We start from the raw sequence: 23005 nt of genomic DNA, 5'->3' as shown, positions 1-23005 counted from the left end.
ATGTAACTTGGTGACAGTGTATGCCGCCTTAAGGTCTTGGTCGGGTTTAATAGTTAGATAAATAGAAACTCCAGAGCTGTTCCCTTTTACATGAAAAACAGTTGGCTAAACACTTTTGATTTGATCCTCTTATCAAAGTGGACCTTAATATATGGAAACATTAATGCATCTTTATTATCTCTATCGAAATGTATTACGGCGAGCGTCTGTTTCGAATTCATGCCCGCGGTAATGTATCGCTAGAGCTTTTTCAGATGGTATAATAGATAGACGCAAATTACTGTTAGTTTAAATTTCATAATATTACTTAACACAAAAGAGAAAGTGAGTGTGTTAAACTGTTTGATGTTATAGGTCGTCAGCAGTTTCACCTTTGAAAATTTACGGCCGCTTGACCGGGGTGGAGTACAAAGGACTGGTCAGCTCTGCGGCGGTGGTCAGTCCGAGCATGAGCTCGGGGGAAATGATTGGTGGTAACTCATCATCTCAATTAAAGTGTTTATAAGCAGTATTGTTAGCTCTTGAAACATACGTTGTTAACTTGTTGAGAACCTACTGAGTTTATAAGCCAATTATCGTATACTCGGAAACAGTGAAGTATTGTGTGGACTCTCGACTTTCGGTTATTCACTTACACTTGGACATCGCAGGCAACATGGAGGTATGGGGCGTACTTTGCTGCATCTTGGGAGCGCAGATTTCCTCAGTGAGTGGAAGTGCAGGTAAAATATCACTGCCTATAGGAATTATGCATGACAACATTTGTTTAACGACAAGTTCCTGTCAAACAATTATTGTCAGGCTTATTTAAATGTCTACGGACTTCTCACTTATCGATTTATCATTGTCCTTGGTCTACTACGATTATTTTAATTTTCTGGACTTTCGTTAGAATTAATTGTTATTAAACAACGCGTAGTGGTACGATATATGTTCGTGAATCTTTTTGAAATACTTCGATATGTTGCGGTTATTGCTAGCTAGGATATGGCTCATAAAAGGTTTATTCTCATTGTAGCAGAATGAAAGTACGATACGTTAAGATAAAAAACGAACTAAACAAATACAACTTTAAAACGGGAGCAGGACATTGGCTCGTTTTTATCATGATATAATCAGGAACACATTTAGTCTAATAAATTCACTGTTTAGTACCGCTATATAATGGTTGCTATAGCCCTTGCAAGGCCCGAGGTTTTTCCTCATATATTCTTGCATAACATAGATGCGTTACCGTATATTATCGGGCCTGGTAATTCGTCTTTCCCTTTCTGAATAAGACATATCCCAACACCGCCATGACCGCACTATTTCAGAATTATATTTTAATGTCCAATGATACGCGATAAGAAGTATGATAAGACCACATTCACATATAGATTTATTTATCAAATAATCATTATTTTGGGTTTGTTACAGGATTATGTATGAGGATCAGTGGTGGGAGAATGCGCCACATGTATATATGCACATATCACATACACGTATGTATGCAAATATCACATACGTTTCTGTATACGCATAGCACACACATGTATGTATACAAATATCACATACATGTCGTTATACACATATCACATACACGTCTGTATGGACATATCACATTCACGTATGTATGTACATATAACATACATATCTCATATATATGTATATATGGGCATATCACATACACGTCTGTATGCACACATCACATACACATCTGTTTGCACATTTCACATACACGTATGTATGCACATTTCACATACACGTCTGTATGCACATTTCACATACACGTCTGTATGAACATATCACACATAGACGTCTGTATGAACATATCACACATACACGTCTGTATGCACAGTTCACATACACATATGTATGCACATTTCACATACACGTCTGTATGAACATATCACATACACGCCTGTAGCGGGACAGTTCACATACACGTCTGTATGAACATATCACATACACGTCTGCATGCACATTTCACATACACGTCTGTATGCATATATGACAAACACGTCTGTGTGCACATTTCACATACACGTCTGTATGAACATATCACACATACACGTCTGTATGAACATATCACACATACACGTCTGTATGCACAGTTCACATACACGTCTATATGCACAGTTCACATACACGTCTGTATGGATATATCACGTACACGTATGTTTGAACATATCACATACACGTCTGTATGAACATATCACATACACGTCTGTAGCGGCACAGTTCACATACACGTCTGTATGAACATATCACATACACGTCTGCATGCACATTTCACATACACGTCTGTATGCATATATGACAAACACGTCTGTGTGCACATTTCACATACACGTCTGTATGAACATATCACACATACACGTCTGTATGAACATATCACACATACACGTCTATATGCACAGTTCACATACACGTCTGTATGGATATATCACGTACACGTATGTTTGAACATATCACATACACGTCTGTATGAACTTATCACATAGACGTCTGTATGCACAGTTCACATAGATGCACATTATAAGAACAATGGTTTCGATAATTGAGAAATATGGATATTTGGGATCTCACCAAGATTTTTTAAATCCAAGGTCTTACCCAGATCCCTGCCGGTGTTTTTAGGTGCTTTTTACACATAGATATTGATTGTTTTACACTTTTAATTATAACGAGCAAAACAAATACCTACTGCTTTAGTGATTTTAAACTTTGCGTGTCACTTACATTTTAACATGACATATAATTATGTCACGTCATTGTGTTTTGCATTAATAACACTATCAATTATCAAAGCATCTAAATTAAAGCAATCAGACAACTGCAGCGAACTATTTTTATGCGCATTTGTCACTTTTATGTTATCGCTGTGCAACATTTGCTAGCTATGATTTATTGTTTGTCGCACTAATAAACACAAATGCAACATTTATGAGCTGTAAACATATTTTTTTATGGCAAGGGACAAGCGGTTAGTTCTGCTTTAGTGATTTTAAACTTTGCGTGTCACTTACATTTTAACATGACATATAATTATGTCACGTCATTGTGTTTTGCATTAATAACACTATCAATTATCAAAGCATCTAAATTAAAGCAATCAGACAACTGCAGCGAACTATTTTTTATGCGCATTTGTCACTTTTATGTTATCGCTGTGCAACATTTGCTAGCTATGATTTATTGTTTGTCGCACTAATAAACACAAATGCAACATTTATGAGCTGTAAACATATTTTTTTATGGCAAGGGACAAGCGGTTAGTTCTGCTTTAGTGATTTTAAACTTTGCGTGTCACTTACATTTTAACATGACATATAATTATGTCACGTCATTGTGTTTTGCATTAATAACACTATCAATTATCAAAGCATCTAAATTAAAGCAATCAGACAACTGCAGCGAACTATTTTTTATGCGCATTTGTCACTTTTATGTTATCGCTGTGCAACATTTGCTAGCTATGATTTATTGTTTGTCGCACTAATAAACACAAATGCAACATTTATGAGCTGTAAACATATTTTTTTATGGCAAGGGACAAGCGGTTAGTTCTAACTTTCAACAATGTCGTACACGTGCACACAATAAATGCCACTTGGCGTGCACGTGCACACAATGAATGACGCTTGGCGTACACATGCACACAGCGAATGACGCTTGGCGTACATGTGCATACAGTTAATGACGCTTGGCGTTCATGTGCACACAGCGAATGACGCTTGACGTACATGTACATACAAGTAATGACGCTTTGCGTGCACGTGCATACAGCGAATGGCGCTTGACGTACATGTACATACAGTTAATGACGCTTGGCGTACACATGCACACAGCGAATGACGCTTGACGTACATCTGCATACAGTTAATGACGCTTGGCGTACATGTACATACAGTTAATAACGCTTGGCGTACACATGCAAACAGCGAATGACGCTTGGCGTACACATGCACACAGCGAATGCCACTTGGCGTACACATGCACACAGCGAATGACGCTTGGCGTACACATGCACACTGCGAATGACACTTGGCGTACATATGCACAACGCGAATGACACTTGGCGTACATGTGCACACAGCGAATGACGCTTGACGTTCATGTGCATACAGTTAATGCCGCTTGACGTACATGTGCACACAGCGAATGACGCTTGACGTACATGTACACACAGTAAATGACGCTTGACGTACATGTGCACATAGCGAATGACGCTTGGCGTACATGTGCATACAGTTTATAACGCTTTGCGTACATGTGTATACAGTTAATGACGCTTGGCGTACATTTGCATAAAGTTAAGGACGCTTGGCGTTCATGTGCATACAGTTAATGAAGCTTGGCGTAATCTAGCATACAGTAAATAACGCTTGGCGTTAAGGTGCAAACACTAAATGACGCTTGGCGTTAAGGTGCATACAGTAAATAACGTTTTGCGTACACGTGCACACAGTAAATGACGTCTTGCGTACACGTGCACACAGTAAATGACGTCTTGCGTACACGTGCACACAGTAAATGACGTCTTGCGTACACGTGCACACACTAAATGACGTCTTGCGTATACGTGCACACAGTAAATGACGCTTTGCATACACGTGCACACAGTGAATGTCACTTGACGTACACGTGCACGCAGTAAATGATGCATGGCGAACACGTGCACACAGTAAATGACGTTTTGCGTACACGTGCACACAATAAATGATGCTTTGCGTACACATGGAGACATTAAATGACGCATGGCGAACACGTGCACACAATAAATGACGCTTTGCGTACACCTGCACACAGTAAAAGTCACTTTGCGAAAACATGTACACATTTGATGTCACTTTGCGAACACATGAACACAGTTAATGTCAATTTAATACTGTATTTAATTCTTTTAATAAGTTAGCTAAAATTTCTCCTTCGGTGGTCTTGTTAATGTCGGAGTTGAACGTTCATTAGTTTTTGAAAAGGTTAGCTCGGCAAGGGGTAGTTCCACACTGAATTATTTTCTCGTTACTTGTTGGTACAATTTCCATATAGATTACGTTGTCATGGCACATGCGTTTTCATAACTCGAAGGCATAAAGAGCTCATTTAGTGGATTATACCTGTATTTGGTGTGAGAGGGTCATGTATTAAACAGACGGTGGCACTGTAGTTTGAACACCGCAGTCTTGGCAGAATACAAAATGTTCTTGAAACACGACAAAGTAAAATCTATCTTAATCAGAAATCCTTCTGAGCTATCAAAGAGTATGGGATGCTAATACTTCTTGGAATTGTCATTTGAAAGTTTTTTTTATGTTAGGTTCACTTTTCATCTTCTTGGTTTATGTGATCCCTGTTTAACAAAAAAAAAAACCCAAGTAGTTATGCTAAAATATCCGGACACTCTTATGACTTCAGATTGCAAACTCCCAACTGGCAGGTCCATATCTTCGGCTAACCATGGTGAATTGATTGTCCAGCATTTTCCATGCACCGAGGCCCGTCTCTAAACAGAACAAATGGCTATCCGACTTTTAAGATTATTAAGATATCAACATTATTTTGTATAAAATCATTGGCATTTGCAATGATAACATGACACCTGACTACTTTGTTGGGTTGTCTTCGTTGTAGAAGATAGCGATCTCTGACGTCATCCCCACGATATACGTTGTTACCTCGGGCGTGTATCTACATATTTTGTGGATATTTAAATAAATAAATAAACATGCATCAGATAAAATCCTGTCCTTTATTTCGTGGTACTTTAGCAACCGTGACTATTTGGGGAGTGTTCGATATACCAGAAATGTTCGCACGTAAATTGCATGCAAGCCGTTTCATTACTCATATGACGTAGGGCTGATTTTAAAGCATTCGAAACGTCTTTTTTACTTGTCCCGAGATTCGGACAAATGTCTTGTTTTTTCACACTCATTTATCACTAAACAAGTTAAAATTCATGATAAAGAAACAACAAACATAAAACATAATGGCATATATAAATGAGTCATAGCGCCTCTGCACGTTTGCACACATATATACTCTGTTTCGACGAGAATGAGTGACAATAACAACATCTTATTTCTAACAATCGAAAGCGGATTTCCTTTATTCATACTGAAATAGTTTACGCCGTCTATATGACGAGATTTAACCTCGAGGACAAATTTTCCCCGTTGCAATATGTGCATATACACGTAAATTCAACCCCGGGGGTAAATATTTTTCCAAGTCTTGAGATCGGGAAAATTTCCCCATGTGGGTTCTTCCTGTCATTTCAATGGAGCCATTTCGGTTGCGGAAGAGTTTTACAGTCAGTTGACAAATAAAACATTATAAAAAACAGATTCTTTTTATAAAAAAAACAACTTTATTTATTATATCAATTTGTTTAAATGTTCTTGGAAGACCGTTCCTATAAAGGACTGGAATGTTTGAAATGCCATGTTTATGTATGATTGAACTACTTTGTTTTCAAGTTTGGATATCGTGTCTTTCCTTGCGACTCAAATGGTGAAATGAAGGAGTCCGTGACCTTTAAATACATTTAATTAAAAACTCATCTTTTTCAGTTGGAAGATTTTTTATTAATTTTTAGAATGAAACAAACATGAACATGTACGGTTTAAATGTTCTCTGACAGCATAACAATAATTTTACTCTCTACTTCTTACTTTCTCGAAATTACAATATCGCTTGGTAAACAGGAGTGGTTCTCAATACAGATGATACCATACGTTAGTAATACTAGCCTCATCGTTTTAAGGTACGTTTCAGCACAGACTAATGTGATTTAATCACATAATTATATATTCATTTTTTCTCAATTATCATATAAACGCATACAAAAAATAACTCGGGGCAAAATAGCCCCATGCGCAAAGGTTCGGCATATACACGCAACATTAGACATCAAACCACGTTGCACATAGGCACAAAATCTAGAACAAACATTTTGCATGCATTTACTTGCTGATAATAAATGTTCATATCAGAGAGGCCTGTTCAGTGAAGTTAACGACCAACTGCGAAAAAGCAACATTCAACTAAATGCGTATCTATTCACATGCTCATTCCTCAATAACCACGTCCGGCGTTCACGTGCCAATAATTAACTGAAACAGCTTATCAGATATGTACAGCGAAGCAGCGTTACGACTCGCACTGTGTTTCCTTTTTTTCAAGTTGGAGTTGAACTCTTCTTTTTTTATCAAAATATAAGTTTTTACGACCGTGAGATAGGAGCTCTTAAAATGCGTTTTGAAGCTTTTCTTTTAAACCTCGCTCAATTTGTATAAAAGTTGATTGACTACAGTAAAATTTATTACTCAAATGAAGAAGATAAGTGTCTTTGGTGGCTCGGTGAGGTTGGTTTATGGTACTTGATGGTCCAATAACAGATGTCCATCTCGATAGCACCACGTCAGCGGAAGGCTGTTGTAAATGCTAAATTCTCTTCAAGATCAGAGAAATGATTCAGATGGTACTTATTTAATTTAGAAGTGGTTAAATAATCTCAGACGCCTCATTTGACACTTTGGTATTACATACACCCTCCGAAATGGCAAAATAACAGGACTTTGGTCCAGTATCCAGTGTTATTGATGCTGCTATTATTGTTCTCATTTACGATATATATTATACAACAACAACAACAACAACAACAACAACAACAACAACAACAACAACAACAACAACAACACCACCACTACCACCACCACCACCACCAACACCACCACCAAGAACAACAACAACAAAAACAACATACTCAATATTGACAAAACCAAGTTTCATGTGCAAAGATGTTATTGCCAATAACTGCAGGATAACACTCGCACTTGAGGTATCCGACGTAGGATAACACTCGCACTTGAGGTATCCGACGTAGGATAACACTCGCACTTGCGGTATCCGACGTAAGATAAAACTCGCAATTGAGGTATCCGATGTAGGATAATTACCGCACTTGAGGAATCTGCTGTAGGATAATACTCGCACTTAAGGTATCCGACGTAGGATAATTACCGTACTTGAGGTATCCGATGTAGGATAATAGCCGCACTTGAGGTATCCGATGTAGGATTAAAGCCGCACTTAAGGTATCCGGTGAAGGATAATTGTCGCACTTGAGGTATCCGGTGTAGGATAATAGCCGCACTTGAATAATCCGATGAAGGATAATTGCCGCACTTAATGTATTCGATGTAGGACAATAGCCGCACCTGAGGTATCCGCTGTGGAGTAATAGCCGCACTTAAGGTATCCGATGTGGGATAATATCTGCACTTGAGGTATCCGATAGGGATAATATCTGCACTTAAGGTATCCGATGTGGGATAATATCTTCACTTGAGGTATCTGATGTGGGATAATATCTTCACTTGAGGTATCCGATGTGGAGTAATAGCCGCACTTGAGGTATCCGATGTGGGATAATATCTGCACTTGAGGTATCCGATGTGGAGTAATAGCCGCACTTGAGGTATCCGATGTGGGATAATATCTTCACTTGAGGTATCCGATGTGGAGTAATAGCCGCACTTGAGGTATCCGATGTGGGATAATATCTTCACTTGAGGTATCCGATGTGGGATAATATCTGCACTTGAGGTATCCGATTTGGGATAATTTCTGCATTTGGGGTATCCGATGTAGGATAATAGCCGCACTTGGGCTATTTAAAAAAATGGCTAGTTTAAGTCCTAAATCAAATGAATAATATTCAAATTATCATCATTTCTTCTTTCCCATATCTTGTATTTCTGTATCATCTAAAAGTCTGGGAAGTTTGACTAAATTAGCTTCAGCGGAAAAAAGTTATGCGCAAAAAACAGGCCAAAATTGTCAGGAGCGTGACACTTTACAAAAAGCACTCAATTTAAAGCATTACTGTTAACAACATTGGCGATTGACAATGTAATAACTTTATTTACCAAAAAAACACGTATGTTGACCTCAAGGTGATATAAATATTTAAGCAATATTCTAATATTTATGCATGAAATATTACTGATACTGATAATGTGTGTTTGAATTTTTTCCACATTTTTTTTCTTAAAAAAGCTCTTTTTAAAGTATAACTTGGATGAATTATGATATAACTTACAATTTATTTATTTAAAGTTCAGGATAATATATCATTATTACATGGGTACACTATTTTGTGTGTGTTATTACTCATGCTGTTGTTTAGCTTTCTAGAAAGAAGCTGACCTAAAAATGTCAGGAGTGTAACATTTGATGTAAAATGAAACACAGTGTTTGGGAACAGTTAAAAAATGAACTAATAAGGGTGTTTCCTGGAAGTGTATGTCATGGAGTGATAATAAGAAATGATCATAAGTGAAGACAGTGATTGGTTACTGAGCATGTAGATGATACGTGCCCGTCAGGAGTGTAACATTTTTTTGCGAATTTTTGGCATATTATTATATCATCATTTTCAGAAGTATTGCAGTATATTTGTACATATGTTAAGATTTCAAATGAGAAGTGAAGGATACATTTTGTCAATATGATGTAAATAAGGTAGGTTTAAACCATTAATGCCTATAGATGTTATCAAAAATGTTTGAATTTTAAGCAACTTAATTACTATGCAACTAATAGAAAAATCATACAGTGACAGACAATCAACAAATGGTATTTTTTTGCTACAATGAGGCAAACTGATGACCCTGTTCTATAATTTAATTCATTTAAAACTATGTGACTTTAATTTCCAGCATGACTGTTGACATGTCCTTTAATGTTACACTCCTGACCAAAATTTGGTTATGAGAGTGAATACTATTCTATTACAGAGGAAATATCATAGGAAATAGGGACAAATTAATTGTAAGCCTTCCAGGTTTTAAAGGGGCAATAAGAAACAAGAAAAGTTTAAATACAAGGAAGAAAGTCACTAGAACTACATCAGAGGAAAGAATTAAAAAATACAGAGAAAATCTTCAAAATGACAATGTTCAAAATTAGTTTTAAAAAATGAAAAAGAAAAAGAAAACACAGGAAACACGAGAAGCAAGCAAAAATCAGAAAAATAGCTGTGTTATGAAGAATCTTTTAGAAAACCCCAGAGCTTGGGCCAAAACAATAAAGCTTTTATTGAATAAAACTGCTAACAGACGATCAAAGTGGTTGACAAAGATGACCATGAAGTTGCGGAGGAAACCCTTGAAATAAGCAAAGTAAGCCGTCCAAAAGTATGAGAACAAAAATGTCAAAAGTAAGTTGGCATCTGCAAACAAGAAAAATAGTTAGGCCAGAAGTAAGTCATGTCTAAATAGATACATGAGGAGGAAAGATACTCAATTGAAAGTACACTGTCAAAACCAAAAGCATATAAAGTAGTTTGGGAAGATAAGCTGTACAGTTTTTTTCTTGAAAGCAATTCCAGAATCATGCCCAACAAAAAAGACACCTTGCGTATAAATGGAAGTCATGTACCAGTACCTAAATGCCAATTACTAAGTTCAAAACTGAAGTCTAGAACAGCAGATAAATGAATCGAAAAAGGCAGCCCAGGCAAATTCACTGACCATAGAGAGCTGTCTGACATATCAGAATGATAATGTCCTTTTGACACTACACCTGTGACTGTGAGAACTGGGGTGCAAACTATATTCATAATCTGTATGAGCCATTTCTTTCAATTTGTACCGGATCATTTTGTGGCTAATTATTCAACAGTATGCAGAAAGGAGAGGTCTCCACAGTGACACAGAGGTGACATCGCTTTATTGATATTGTGGCCACATCTTAGTAACTTGAGGGCACAACTTAGTTACTTCGTTGTGGCCATGACTTATTAAATCGTGGCCACAACATAGTAATTAATAATTATTACTTAGTTGTGGTCACAAGCAACTAAATTGTTGCCACGTTTTAATAAGCTGCTGCCTCAATTAAGGTACTAAGTTGTGGCATCAAGTTACTAAGTTGTGGCATCAAGTTACTAAGTTGATCATATAATTTGCTAAGTTTTGGCCACAATATATATCAAGTGTCATGTTAGTGCCACTGTATTAGTGTAAGTCTCTTTACGTAGCAAAGGTAAAATAAATATTCAACAGTAGATGTGCAATAAATTTATATTATTACCGGGTATATTATTCATCATATATGATAGAAGGACAGATATTTTATGTACATGTGATCAAATGCAGATGATATATCATGGCCATCCCAAGAATGATATACTAAGAAACCATCACTGCCAACACTTAGGTCTCTGTTTGGGGTTAAAATTGAAATTTGATACATAGTAACTTGAACTTGAAATATTTCGTCAGGAGTGTAACAATTCGAAACAGTTGTATTTAGTTACTTACACCATTAGTTAAATTAAATAAAAGTGTTACTGTTGTAGCACTTAACTGTTATTTCAAATAACTTTTGCAATTTTTTACAAGTTGAGCAAGACTTAAGTACCAGTAGACTTTTTGTATGGTTTTGAAAAACCTTTCTCAAATTATGTAAAATCTCAATTTGTCATTGCCAAATTTGTTTTATAATGTTTCACTGGCTATCAATTACTTTGTAATTGCATTTCCTTTGATTAATACTGAGACATTTTAAGTGAAATCTATTTAATGGTTGTAATCACCATATGTCAGGAGTGTAACAATTTCTTAAAATATTGTTCCTGTTTTTATTTTTCTTTTGTGAAGTGAAATCATAATGCCTCCTATGATGTTTTTGTTAATGTTACTTGTTAATTGTTTAAATTCTATGAACATGTACTTTTTTAATTTAATTGCACAATTTGAAAATAAAATAACAAAAATACCTTTGAATATCCCGTTTCATTGGTAAAAAAAGTACAAAAAATCAAATTTTTCAGAAAATTGGAGCGACTGAGTAAATCCAACATTCTATTAATGTATGTTGACATTAGAGCTACTAAAATAATAATTGGGAGACATGTTAACTCAGGTTATTTCAAGAAAAAAAATGACATTAAAGGTGTTCATGTATTTGGTGTTTTTATTCCATGTTTAGTTAGATAAAAGTTTGATAAAAATGTTAATATGAGTTGTTTTCTCCATTCAAAACCTATTTTGTACACTACAAAGATTGTTCATCAAAACTAGGCATACAGCCTTGTATTTAATTATGATTTAAATTTTGACCATTTTCAACTTTTCTAACCCTTTTTTTTCAATAGCCCACTTGAGGTATCTGATGTGGGATAATATCTTCACTTGGGGTATCTGATGTGGGATAATATCTTCACTTGGGGTATCTGATGTGGGATAATAGCCGCACTTGGGGTATCTGATGTGGGATAATATCTTCACTTGGGGTATCCGATGTGGGATAATATCTTCACTTGAGGTATCCGATGTGGGATAATATCTTCACTTGGGGTATCCGATGTGGGAAAATATCTTCACTTGAGGTATCTGATGTGGGATAATAGCCGCACTTGGGGTATCTGATGTGGGATAATATCTTCACTTGGGGTATCCGATGTGGGATAATATCTTCACTTGGGGTATCCGATGTGGGATAATATCTTCACTTGGGGTATCCGATGTGGGATAATATCTTCACTTGGGGTATCTGATGTGGGATAATATCTTCACTTGGGGTGTCCGATGTGGGATAATATCTTCACTTGGGGTATCTGATGTGGGATAATATCTTCACTTGGGGTATCTGATGTGGGATAATAGCCGAACTTCAGGTGTCCGATGTGGGATAATAGCCGAACTTCAGGTGTCCGATGTGGGATAATATCTTCACTTGGGGTATCTGATGTGGGATAATATCTTCACTTGGGGTATCTGATGTGGGATAATAGCCGAACTTCAGGTATCCGATGTGGGATAATATCATTTCACTTGGGGTATCTGATGTGGGATAATAGCCGAACTTCAGGTATCCGATGTGGGATAATATCTTCACTTGGGGTATCTGATGTGGGATAATATCTTCACTTGGGGTATCCGATGTGGGATAATATCTTCACTTGGGGTATCTGATGTGGGATAATATCTTCACTTGGGGTATCTGATGTGGGATAATAGCCGAACTTGAGGTGTCCGATGTGGGATAATGTCTTCACTTGGGGTATCTGATGTGGGATAATAGCCGAACTTCAGGTATCCGATGTGGGATAATAGCCGAACTTCAGGTGTCCGATGTGGGATAATATCTGAACTTGAGGTATCCGATGTGCGATAATATCTGCACTTGAGGTATTCGATGGGAGAATTCATCACTTATTTGAAAGGGTTTTTTGAGTGAAGAAACAAAATGTAAAAAACAAACATTCCTCCAAAATACAACAAATTCGCAGTTTGGGCCTTGAACGTAATAGGTGGCGGAATTTCAATTGAATAATGAACGAAAAATACCATGTTCAGTAACTTTATTTATATTATATACGAATGACATGAGGTCACCAGACATCACCATTTCACATCACTGTCAATCACAAACGTATTTGTACACTGGATGCCTTACATTTCGTGGTTTTAGATAAGCCTATACTCACTTTCTATATTTTTATTGAGTCAAGAGTCATTTTTATACAGGGATGAAACTGGCGAAAATGCAATCCATTGTGAACCAAAATCAAACCCGTGCGAAACACAGTTTTCATAAATACATCCAAATAGTTCCCATGATTACGATACTGTTAGAATGTGTCCTAAACATGAACATTATACATTTTAGGAAATGCATGGACGTACAGAGGTTCGATGGGTAAGTTCAATTTCATTTATACAACAAATACAAACAAGAAAAACAACTCAACTAGCACATTGTCATTCAATATGATCTCCCTTGATTTTCTTTTGATATAAATATTTAGCAACGTTTACACGTGCAAGGTTTGTAATGTGCACGTCAGGTGTTGACCGTCCGTACGTGTGTGTTTGTGTCTGTAGGTCCAGACCATTGGCACATGGACTACCCGCACTGCGGTGGCGTGAAACAGTCGCCTATCGACATCCGGACGGGGGAAGTGGTGGTGGACCCCACTCATCTGGCGCCGATCGTCTTCTCCGGCTACGACCAGGTGTCCAACATCCAGTACACGCTCGAGAACAACGGGCACACAGGTACGTGATTCGCGGATAATCTAGCGCAGATAATACAATGTCGTCTGTCATGCAGTACATTTGAATGCCTTATACATTCCGTATCTTCCTTAAAATATGCCTGTTTACAATTGTGTGTTCCACTCAATCTGTAAATATGTTACATTCGTATCTATTTAGTCTTATAAAAATGAATTAAACAATAAGTGTCTGTAAAATACATTCGTCAATTATACCATAAACAGAGCACTGTTGAGGAAGCAGTTGTAGATTATTCATATCTATTTTGATGAAATAGCAATTATTAAATCAGTCCGACACGGTCGCTCAGAGGAAGCGTTTCGTAGTTCGGGCGTGATTGGAGACATTCTTCAATTCTTGCCACGTGGAAGCTAGCGTATAGGCTGCTGCCGCCCATGACAATGAGCCATACATAATAATGTATGTAGGTCATTAAAGATGCACTCTCACAGATTTACCGTTTTGACAACTTTTTTTTAATTTTTTATTGTGTTGAAGTGAACCAATTTTGCGTAAATATAAGAAACTAAGTGAAATAGGACTGCTGACATAAGATCAGATCGCAGTTCTTCATATTTACGTTCAAACATTAATGATTAAAGGTTAAAACCGTTACTAACGCTTTAAGAAAAAATCATAAAACATCGTTTTTTATCATAAATATAAAAACCTGCGATCTGATCTTCATGCGTGAACAGAAATCTTATTACGTTAACCAGTTAGTATGGTACTTATTTAGTGGAATTCGCAAACCATAACTAGTCAACCTGTTAGTGTTGTACAGTTAAAAAAGGTAATAGGTGGCAGTTAAAAAAGGTAATAGGTGGCAGTTAAAAAAGGTAATAGGTGGCATTTCTGGGCACTTTCAAGCTCAGTTGTTTTAAGTCTTATGATATTTATCTTACCAAAAAGGTAACGCGAATAATAACTAGATAGCAAGATAATTATCGAGAAAATTAAGTGATTAACACGAAACAATTCGCGAACGTTAACAGGTTATCTTACGGCAGTTATATGCCACCATAGAATCAAAACTAATTCTGCCTCAAGTTTTTTAAGCAAGCAGAGTTCAACCAACCCCATTTATAATAGCTGTGTTATCTTTGTACTGGTCTTTATACTCTATGGATATCATGCTGGAGAGAAAATAAGACTTTAGGGATTACCCTTTGAAACTCCAACCTACAGTGTTGAACATAATTAAGGAATGTTCTTGTGGATTTTACGATAATACTCCATTTATCTGAACAAATCATTTTTTCTCCACTACATTTTACTGCCAATGCCAATGGAGACTATCATTAAAGTTAACCTTTGAACATGTTTATCGTAAGAAAATTGCCGGAAATAATAGACATTATACGATTTGTTACGGTCTCAAAGAGAAACAGTCTAATAGACTCTTGCAATAAGTAAGCACTATATCTGATATTACATTTCGCTGTATATTACAGTTCAAGTGGACCTAAACGATCAAAAGATGTTGATAAGCGAAGGCGGCCTGGGATCCACCTTTGTCGCCGAGCAGTTCCACTTCCACTGGGGCGCCGCGGACACGCGTGGCTCCGAGCACTCCATAAATGGCCGCCACTACCCAATGGAGGTATTGAACGGGTCATATCGGTCATGCCAGTAGCACGTTAGTGTATTTATGTGTCTTTGTAGGACCATTTGGATATTTAGGTTACGATACAGTTCAAGTATAAATATGTACATGTATTGATATTTTCACCCAATCTTGCAGATGCACATCGTCCACTACAACCGGCGGTACGGGAACCTGACGACCGCCATGGACAAGGAGGACGGTCTCGCAGTCCTGGGATTTTTCTTCGAGGTGATGAAACAAGAAATTGTTCTGTAACTCATTCACTAATTACGTCTGGAAAATATTAAAATTAATGATCTGACTGTTTCGTTGACGTTCTGTGGCTCATCATGAAATACACGGTTTATGCTATAAGTAGTATATAAAACGTTGGTTCTATCAATATGTAAATATCTTAATGCAACATGCTAGGCTCTTAATTATTCATTACATGAGAAAAGAACACAAACGCCAGCCATGATTCACGATCAAAACAGTGACCAATAGCTTTAATGACCTGTTAGTTCTAAGTCATGGACAGCTTTTTTCTTCATCTTTTTTTCAGATTGGAAGATTTAACGTCCACTTTGAACAAATCATCCACCACTTTAAAGAAATAAAATACAAAAGTAAGACGTTTTCATAAATTATAAAACACGATGTCAATTTTAAAATACCTTCAATACATATAATATCCATAAGAATGTGTGTGTTCCCGGGACAATGTGTTTTATTTCCATTTCGTCTCTGTTTCTCACTGACTCACCTATGCTATATATTTGTTTCATCTGTGTTTCTCACTGTTTCTTTTCCGTTTCTCATTTTTAAATGTCCGCTTCATCAATATTTCATCTCTGTTTCATCTCCGTTTCTCACTGTTTTACCACCATTTCGTCTCTGTGTCTCACTGATTCATATGCGTCATATATCTGCTCTGTTCTCACTGTTTCAACTCTGATCTGTCTCCGTTTCTCATTGTTTCTCGCATTTTCTCACTGTTTCCAAATGTTGAATCTCTGTTTCATCTCTGTGTCTTATTGTTCCATCTGTGTTATATCTCTGTTTCTCACTGTTACACATCGGTTTCATATCTTTTTCAACTCTGTTTTCCACTGTTCAATCTAAGTTTCACCACGGTTTCATCTCTGTGTCTCACTGTTTAAATCATTGTCTCATCACCATGTCACCATCGTGTTATCACTGTTTCGTCACTGTTTCACCCCTGTTTCATCTCGTTTTTGTCTATGTTTCATCAATTTCATCTGGTCTTTTTCATTTTCATTATTGTCTCATCTCTGTTTCATCTAAGTTTGTTCACTTGGTTTATCCCTGTTTAATCTCTGTTTCTTCACTTGGTTCACCCCTGTTTCATCTCTGTTTCTTCACTTGGTTTATCCCTATTTAATCTCTGTTTGTTCACTTGTTTCATCCCTGTTTAATCTCTGTTTCTTCACTTGGTTCATCCCTGTTTCATCTCTGTTTCTTCACTTGGTTCATCCCTGTTTAATCTCTGTTTCTTCACTTGGTTCATCCCTGTTTCATCTCTGTTTCTTCACTTGGTTCATCCCTGTTTCATCTATGTTTCTTCACTTGGTTCATCCCTGTTTCATCTCTGTTTCTTCACTTGTTTCATCCCTGTTTCATCTCTGTTTCTTCACTTGGTTCATCCCTGTTTCATATAGGTTTCTTTACTTGTTCCATCCCTGTTTCATCTATGTTTCTTCACTTGGTTCATCACTGTTTCATCTCTGTTTCTTCACTTGGTTCATCCCTATTTCATCTAGGTTTCTTCACTTGTTTCATCCCTATTTCATCTATGTTTCTTCACTTGGTTCGTCCCTGTTTCATCTCTGTTTCTTCACTTGTTTCATCCCTGTTTCATCTATGTTTCTTCACTTGTTTCATCTATGTTTCTTCACTTGGTTCATCCATGTTTAATCTCTGTTTCTTCACTTGTTTCATCCCTGTTTAATCTCTGTTTCTTCACTTGGTTCACCCCTGTTTCATCTCTGTTTCTTCACTTGTTTCATCCCTGTTTCATCTAGGTTTCTTCACTTGGTTCATCCCTGTTTCATCTATGTTTCTTCACTTGGTTCACCCCTGTTTCATCTCTGTTTGTTCACTGGGTTCATCCCTGTTTCATCTAGGTTTCTTCACTTGGTTCATCCCTGTTTCATCTAGGTTTCTTCACTGGGTTCATCCCTGTTTCATCTAGGTTTCTTCACTTGTTTCATCCCTGTTTAATCTCTGTTTCTTCACTTGGTTTTATCCTTGTTTAATCTCTGTTTCCTAACTTGTTTCATCCCTGTTTCATCTCTGTTTCTTCACTTGTTTCATCCCTGTTTCATCTCTGTTTCTTCACTTGTTTCATCCCTGTTTAATCTCTGTTTCTTCACTTGGTTCACCCCTGTTTCATCTCTGTTTGTTCACTGGGTTCATCCCTGTTTCATCTAGGTTTCTTCACTTGGTTCATCCCTGTTTCATCTAGGTTTCTTCACTGGGTTCATCCCTGTTTCATCACTGTTTCTTCACTGGGTTCATCCCTGTTTCATCTAGGTTTCTTCACTTGGTTCATCCCTGTTTCATCTCTGTTCACTTGAAGTAACCCCATTCAAATAAACTGCTTTGATTGGACGTTGATAAGCTAATAGCAATTTGCGAACATTAATTAAATGGTTGTGTCCTGTTACATGTCCTTTCTGTAACCCGGCCCTTTCACGTGTTACAGACGAGAACGTGCCGATCCACTCGATACCGCTGATGGAGCTGATCCCGGCGCGCCTGTTCAACTACTTCCGGTATCAGGGATCTCTTACCACGCCTCCCTGCTACGAGAGTGTCACGTGGACACTCTTCAACGAGACTATAGAGATTGCTGAAGAACAGGTCTGCATACTGCTAAAACACCGATCTATGGATGTATTAATCATTTAACTAATGAACCAGAATAATGCTTATTTTCAACGATGGTTAACGCCGAGTTTTACTTTTAGGTTGATACTACTAAAACTCGTAGTCATTCTATAAAGGTTCGTATTTGCTTAGAAGAAGAAAAATCATGACGTGTGGGTTATATGAAGCTTTATCTCCTTGCTTGCAGCTTCAGGCGTTCCGGACAACAATTTTTGAAAACGACGAAAGCGAGGGTGGGGTATCCATCGACATCTCGGACGACTACCGGCCCGTGCAGTGCCTCCACCGGCGCCGAGTGTACGCCAGCCACACGTCCCTCCACTTCGTATCCGGCCCTGTCGCCACCCTGGATGACAACCCGTCCACCGCTAACGCAATTACAAGCCTTGTATCGACTGTTCTATTCATTATGGTGTTGATGAATATTGCTCTATAAGTATATTATGTAATATTTCAAAGAAGAATGTCATAAGGATGTTAATGCATGTATCTCAGAAAACTATATTTGTGATGACGAGAGTGATTAGTTTAACGGCAGATGCGAAATGCATTGTTAAGTGCTTCGAACCGTATACTTATAGATATTGGAATGAATGTACGTGGTATGTATGATTGTGTACGTGCTTGTTATGTATGATTGTGTACGTGCATGCTATCTATGATTGTGTACGTGCATGCTATGTATGATTGTGTACGTGCATGTTATGTATGATTGTGTACGTGGTATGTATGATTGTGTACGTGGTATTTTTTATCCCACATCTTCATATCTACTAATGAGCATTGATTGACAAACTAATAGCTGCAGCAGTTTATACAATAAGATACGACATGTTAATGGCAATATCATTCTGCATATACGGAAATGATCAACTCAATTATTTGAAATTACACTGCATCAGCCTGCAACAAGTGTTCAGGGTGTTTAACATATTAACAGATGTTAGATCTAATTACTTATGTTCTTTTATATTAAGGTATATCTAATGCTTGTACGTGTGTGTTCAATGAAATGAAACATCAGTATCGTTCGCGACTAATGCCATCTTCAAATCTAGCGAATCACTAATATTACTCGTGAATAAATACTTTCAAACCTGTGTGGAAATACAGAATGAATTACAACAAACTTATCATAACTGTGGCACTCTCCGTCTGTTTCTTTCATCATAAACCCCATCTTTTTATGTACATTTATTCGGAAAAAGTATGTTTATCAGTGTACAGTTTGTAAATGCAGCTTCGTAATCAAGTTTATTTGTGATTTTTTATTGTGGTAGTGTTATTTTATTACCAGAGCACTTTTTTCTGACTCCATTTGGTATTACGCAATATTTGGTCATATGAATTTAGAATTGTAAATTTCATTAATTTGTGACAAAACAAACATCTTTTTAAGTGTCCAAGGTAGATATTTAATGGTCTGTCTCTCTGTCTGACCTGTATGTTTCTTCGATTCACTGCAATATAGGATTTATATATGTGTGTGCTTTGCCTCAGTGGTTTTCACTGTTGTTTTGTCATTAAAACTTACACCTTGTTATTGTTGGGATTATGGAGAGTTTATGATTTACAGCTTTATATGAAGACATTTGATTTGTTGTTTAGTAACTGGGTTTTATAGTATGAATTCGAATCCTTGTTGTTTTGACATCATAGTACTTAAGCTAACAATTGTTTTATTTCACCATTGACTACAAAAACCAAATACTTTGTTAATTTTTGGACCAATACTTTTACATGTGTCTTTAATTGTCAGCCTTATCCATCTGTTTCTTACATGTATGTATACTGTAAAATATAACCGGAGTTTATTTTCATTTTTTGAAATAAACGTTACTTCAGTTACATGCATTTTCGGATTAAAACATCTCGCAAAAAACTACACTTTGCCTTGAATATGCAAGCCGCTCTTGTTCCATACCATACATACATACATCGGTATAACTTATAAGATAACCAAACAAGTTTTAAAGATTTAAACAATGTTTGTTTTAAGACATACATACGTAAAATATAATTTGATATTTCAATGATAATGATATTCAATAACAATTTAGAAACATGAACGTTTCATACCCGGTACTAACACACTATTACGATCGATAATGACCCACTATGTACGTGACATGATCGATAATGACCCACTATGTACGTGACATGATCGATAATGACCCACTATGTACGTGACATGATCGATAATGACCCACTATGAACGTGACATGATCGATAATGACCCACTATGTACGTGACCTGATCGATACTGGCCCACTATGTACGTGACATGATCGATAATGACCCACTATGTACGTAACACGATCGATAATGACCCACTATGTACGTGACATGATCGATAATAACCCACTATGTACGTGACCTGATCGATACTGGCCCACTATGTACGTGACATGATCGATAATGACCCACTATGTACGTGACATGATCGATAATAACCCACTATGTACGTGACATGATCGATAATGACCCACTATGTACGTGACCTGATCGATACTGGCCCACTTTGTACGTGACATGATCGATAATGGCCCACTATGTACGTAACACGATCGATAATGGCCCACTATGTACGTGACCTGATCGATACTGGCCCACTATGTACGTGACATGATCGATAATGGCCCACTATGTACGTAACACGATCGATAATGGCCCACTATGTACGTGGCATGCTCGATACTGGCCCATTATGTACGCGTATAAAAATCTGCAAAGGTATAACTTTTATGTCCGTTTATGCATATGTTTCGAGTGATAACTGTGTTTATATTTATCTTGTAGCATTCTTTATAACTTTCTACATGAACAGCACTGTGACTCTTTGTAGGGTTCACGAAGGAGCATAGGGTATCCAATAGCAGTTTCAGAAATAGTAAGACGTTTTCTATCATGTAATGAACATGCAGATTTCCATAAAGGGGCATTTTGTAATTACGTAAGTATACTTATTGTATCGCCGGTAAAGGCCTTTAAAAAGTGTTATGTTGAAATGTGCTATGGGTGGGACCTGACGTCATCGGGCCATACTTACTATGTGAATTTATTCGTTATGAGAATGTATAATTATATTTTTTCCAGTACACATAGTATTTGACTTCTTTCCCGAATAGACTTGTTGAAACTATAGGTGTGTGTGTGTGTGTGTGTGTGTGTGTGTGCGTGTGCGTGTGCGTGTGTATGTGTGCGTGTGTGTGTGTGCGTGTGTGTGCGTGTGTGTGCGTGTGAAATTGGCTTGTATGCCCGATATATATTACTATCGGCGTCGACGGTGACAGCAAAACCTTGTTCAGACTATTACTTAAGTTTTAAATATCCAATCGAAACGAAACCTGTTGATATTGAATGTAGACATGATGTCTTAGTTCAGATCGATTATGGGTTAAATCACCCCAGTAACTCGAGAGTTAAGCCCCTTACTATATAAAAAATAGTCGGCTTATTGTTTGTTAAAACAATTACCTAAGTATTTATTTTCAAATCATTATGAAAATTGGTGACAGTGTATGTCGACATAAGGTCTTCGTCGAGTTTTAATCGTTGGATAAATAGCCGTAGCAACTCCAGAGCGATGCCCTTTTACATTAATAATATTTGGATTATTACTTGTTCAGACAATAATTATGTTGAAACTCGGTGGCAGTTTTTGTGGGCATAATGTAGTGTTGGGAATCGGTTTCAGTTTGACTATCGATCATTGGTTCCACTTAAGTAACTGATAATCGAAAGTACAATCGTTTTTTGACAAAACGTTAATAGTAGTTTTATTCTTGTACAGTAATTGTAATCCTTACTTATGCTTACGTTATGTGTATGTTTGAAGTTATTTTGTGTTTTATTTTTCTTTCGGCCATATTGTTAACGATAACAACTGACCGCCGAACATTCGGAGCTCCTCGGCCATTTTCGATCGAATGTTAACGACGGTTAATCTATACATTTTATCATCGCTGCAAGTAGATCGCGTAGTAATTTCATTTTAGCAGTAAACTTTATAACTTTACTCTTGGGAATCTTAATTATATTTGCAATTATACTCTTTACTGGCAATCAATTTGAACTTAGTTATACAAAACACACGTTAAAACACTACTATTAATCAACACTATTATTTAAATTTTTACGAACTACTTCAGCCTTTGTACCGGCATACATTAGAGGTTGTTATAGATTGTCGCCAATTTCAGGCCCAGCCAATTAACTTCCGATTATAATCGATCATCGAAACATCCCTACCATAATGTCTAGGTAAAATTCGATCGTGGGATAAATATCTCAAGCAACACCAGCGTAATGCTTACTCTATCATTAAAATACAGTTTGGTATTGTCTCACTTTATTACGATATTTGATCCTTTTACCTGACCATTGGTATTCTATTTGGTTCGACTATGATGTGCGCTCCAACAGGCGACACGTGCACTTACGCGGA

General features: G+C 37.0%; 1 protein-coding gene across 1 annotated transcript; it reads left to right on the top strand.

The window, feature by feature from the left end:
- Nucleotides 1–244: 244 nt before the first annotated feature.
- On the top strand, nucleotides 245–20406 carry LOC128233055 (carbonic anhydrase 2-like). The gene is made up of 8 exons (XM_052946931.1): nucleotides 245–722; nucleotides 13669–13698; nucleotides 13884–14057; nucleotides 15512–15660; nucleotides 15802–15894; nucleotides 16211–16274; nucleotides 18374–18531; nucleotides 18746–20406. The coding sequence occupies exons 1-8, from the start codon at nucleotides 656–658 to the stop codon at nucleotides 18992–18994; spliced, it is 984 nt and encodes a 327-aa protein (XP_052802891.1). The 5' UTR covers nucleotides 245–655; the 3' UTR covers nucleotides 18995–20406.
- The last annotated feature ends 2599 nt before the right edge of the window (nucleotides 20407–23005 follow it).

Source organism: Mya arenaria, chromosome 4, assembly GCF_026914265.1.
Source record: "Mya arenaria isolate MELC-2E11 chromosome 4, ASM2691426v1".
Lineage (NCBI taxonomy): Eukaryota > Metazoa > Mollusca > Bivalvia > Myida > Myidae > Mya > Mya arenaria.
Note: the sequence above shows the minus strand (reverse complement) of the source record. Positions and strands in the feature narration are given on the sequence as shown.

Coding starts and splice junctions, on each gene's coding strand:
- LOC128233055 (XM_052946931.1), top strand. CDS start 656: ATGGAGGTATGGGGCGTACTTTGCTGCATCTTGGGAGCGCAGATTTCC. Junction 15,661..15,801: donor GCCGCCACTACCCAATGGAG/GTATTGAACGGG, acceptor CCAATCTTGCAG/ATGCACATCGTCCACTACAA. Junction 18,532..18,745: donor TAGAGATTGCTGAAGAACAG/GTCTGCATACTG, acceptor CCTTGCTTGCAG/CTTCAGGCGTTCCGGACAAC.